We start from the raw sequence: 2,345 nt of genomic DNA, 5'->3' as shown, positions 1-2,345 counted from the left end.
CTATTCACACCAGGAGCATTTGAGCCCGGGTGTAGAAACTTCACGTCCCCATTCTTCACTTACCATTGGTGGTGAGGGGTAATATTTGACAAATTGAAGGGTAATTTGATGACGGTCGGAAAGAAACAAGGGAGCGTCTAAACATTAGGTGCCTCAAAAAACCGTTTGCATCAGTCACCTTGTTTCATGACCGTCCGACCTTCATCTAATGGCTCACAGGTCATCTTCTTCCTCTTAATCGCCTTCTTCCTCGAGCCATGATCTGATCCATCAACCGTCGCCAGCATCCACCCCCGCGGCCGGTGGGCGCTAACGCGCACCGCCACGCCGCCCCACCCTCCCCACAACCTCCCCCCACTGCGATTGCTGGTCACCGCCCCGGCATCCCTGTAATCCCGGCACCACAGATGAAAACCTTCAACGATCCCATGCAATTCCTCCACCCCCACCACTAAGATAGATAATGGAGTTGCGGGACCATGGCTTCACTCTAGATGGATGGTGGGGTTAGTTCTTCTCCTACGAGGTCCGGCCAAGAGGGCAGGAAGAAGGAGAAAATTAACTGACACAAAACAAAATTTCAGGCACCTCAGAAATAGCAAAACCGAAGAAACAGTTCAAACAACCCAAAGTCCCAAACGAGTAGGCCGGAGTTCCCTGTTGACGGAGCCTTATTGAGGTATACACACATGCAGACCGGCAAGCCACACGCACGCGCTATTACATATACTCCCTCGCAATTCGATCTCACACATGCAACACAAACGTACGGTACGGTGGTAGATTACACAAAGCAGGTATGCATGCAAGCTACTCAGGCGTCGCGGACCTGGAAGACGTTGCGGGTCTTGACGACGACGTCGTGCATGTGGACGAGCTTGAGGCGGGCGAAGTCGCGCGGGACGGAGATGAGGTGCACCGTGGAGCGCTGGTGGAACTGGAGGAGGCAGGGGTCGTTGAGGTAGCGCTCCCACCCCAGCTCCCGCAGCCGCCGCTCCAGAACCTCGTACGAGCTCACCACCTCGCCGCTCGGCACATGAACCAGCACCTTGCCCGGCCGCGCCGCCCCGCCCGCGCCCGGCGCCTCGCTGTCCGCCCGCCTCACCATCCCGCCCTCAAACACCCACACGCCACTCATGCTTGCTAGCTACCTAGCTATTTCAGCTTGCCTTGATTGGCTAGCTTTCGATCGTCAACGGTGATCGATATTCGACGGTGCAAAGGGGAGGGAAGAGGGGGCAGAGCTTATATAGAGGCGAAGGCTATGGGATGAGATGACGTCGGTTGGAGGATGGACACACTGCTTTGCTTAGGGCATCTCTATCCCCAAAACGGAAACAGACACATTATTCGTCTGCGGATGCATGATACCGGACTCGGTCATCCTATCCTATATGCACCATCCGTCTGGACACATCACAATCGTAGTTTGAACAAATAACTAGATGATTTGTTTGCAAACCGGATGAATTTCCATTTAAACCGGAATACATTCATTACATTTTCGACATCGCTAATCAAAAGTGTCCGGCAGTTAACCGAGTCTAAATCTTCGCCGGCGTCCATCTTCCAAGTCCTTACTATTTCACCTGTCCGGCATCTTCTGGCTGTGAGCCTCGGGAAGTGAAGATGCAGGTCGATGACGAGAAAGAGTAAGACATGGGAGACGAGGTGCATATGTCTCCCATGTCCAACTCTTTCTCGTCGGAGTCCATGGCATGAACATCGCTGGTTGGGGTGAGGTTCACGATAGACCTGGATGCGTCGGTCCAGTGGTCCTTGTGGCCAGGTGCGAACCGTGCAGGCGACGTAAACGACATGGAGCTGCCGACGTGCCGATCCGCGATCTTCTGTGCTGCCAGCTGTGACGCCCCCGATTCAATCGTACACTAATCATGCATGCAAACGTGTACGATCAAGATCAGGGACTCACGGAAAGATATCACAACACAACTCTAAAAACATAAATAAGTCATACAAGCATCATAATACAAGCCAGGGGCCTCGAGGGCTCGAATACAAGTGCTCGATCATAGACGAGTCAGCGGAAGCAACAATATCTGAGTACAGACATAAGTTAAACAAGTTTGTCTTAAGAAGGCTAGCACAAACTGGGATACAGATCGAAAGAGGCGCAGGCCTCCTGCCTGGGATCCTCCTAAACTACTCCTGGTCGTCATCCGCGGGCTGCACGTAGTAGTAGGCACCTCCAGTGTAGTAGGGTCGTCGTCGACGGTGGCGTCTGGCTCCTGGACTCCAGCATCTGGTTGCGACAACCAGAAAGAAAGGAAAGGGGGAAAAAGGGGGAGAAAGCAACCGTGAGTACTCATCCAAAGTACTCGCAA

At 53.2% G+C, this 2,345-nt stretch overlaps 1 protein-coding gene across 1 annotated transcript; it reads right to left on the bottom strand.

The window, feature by feature from the left end:
• Positions 1–641: 641 nt before the first annotated feature.
• LOC123130000 (flowering-promoting factor 1-like protein 4) lies at positions 642–1,202 on the bottom strand. Its single transcript, XM_044549949.1, has one exon. The coding sequence runs from the start codon at positions 1,136–1,138 to the stop codon at positions 815–817; it is 324 nt and encodes a 107-aa protein (XP_044405884.1). The 5' UTR covers positions 1,139–1,202; the 3' UTR covers positions 642–814.
• Between the last annotated feature and the right edge of the window lie 1,143 nt (positions 1,203–2,345).

This window comes from Triticum aestivum, chromosome 6A (assembly GCF_018294505.1).
Source record: "Triticum aestivum cultivar Chinese Spring chromosome 6A, IWGSC CS RefSeq v2.1, whole genome shotgun sequence".
NCBI classification, from domain to species: Eukaryota; Viridiplantae; Streptophyta; class Magnoliopsida; order Poales; family Poaceae; genus Triticum; species Triticum aestivum.
The sequence above is the reverse complement of the archived record's forward strand: the minus strand, read 5'-3'. Positions and strand labels throughout refer to the sequence as shown.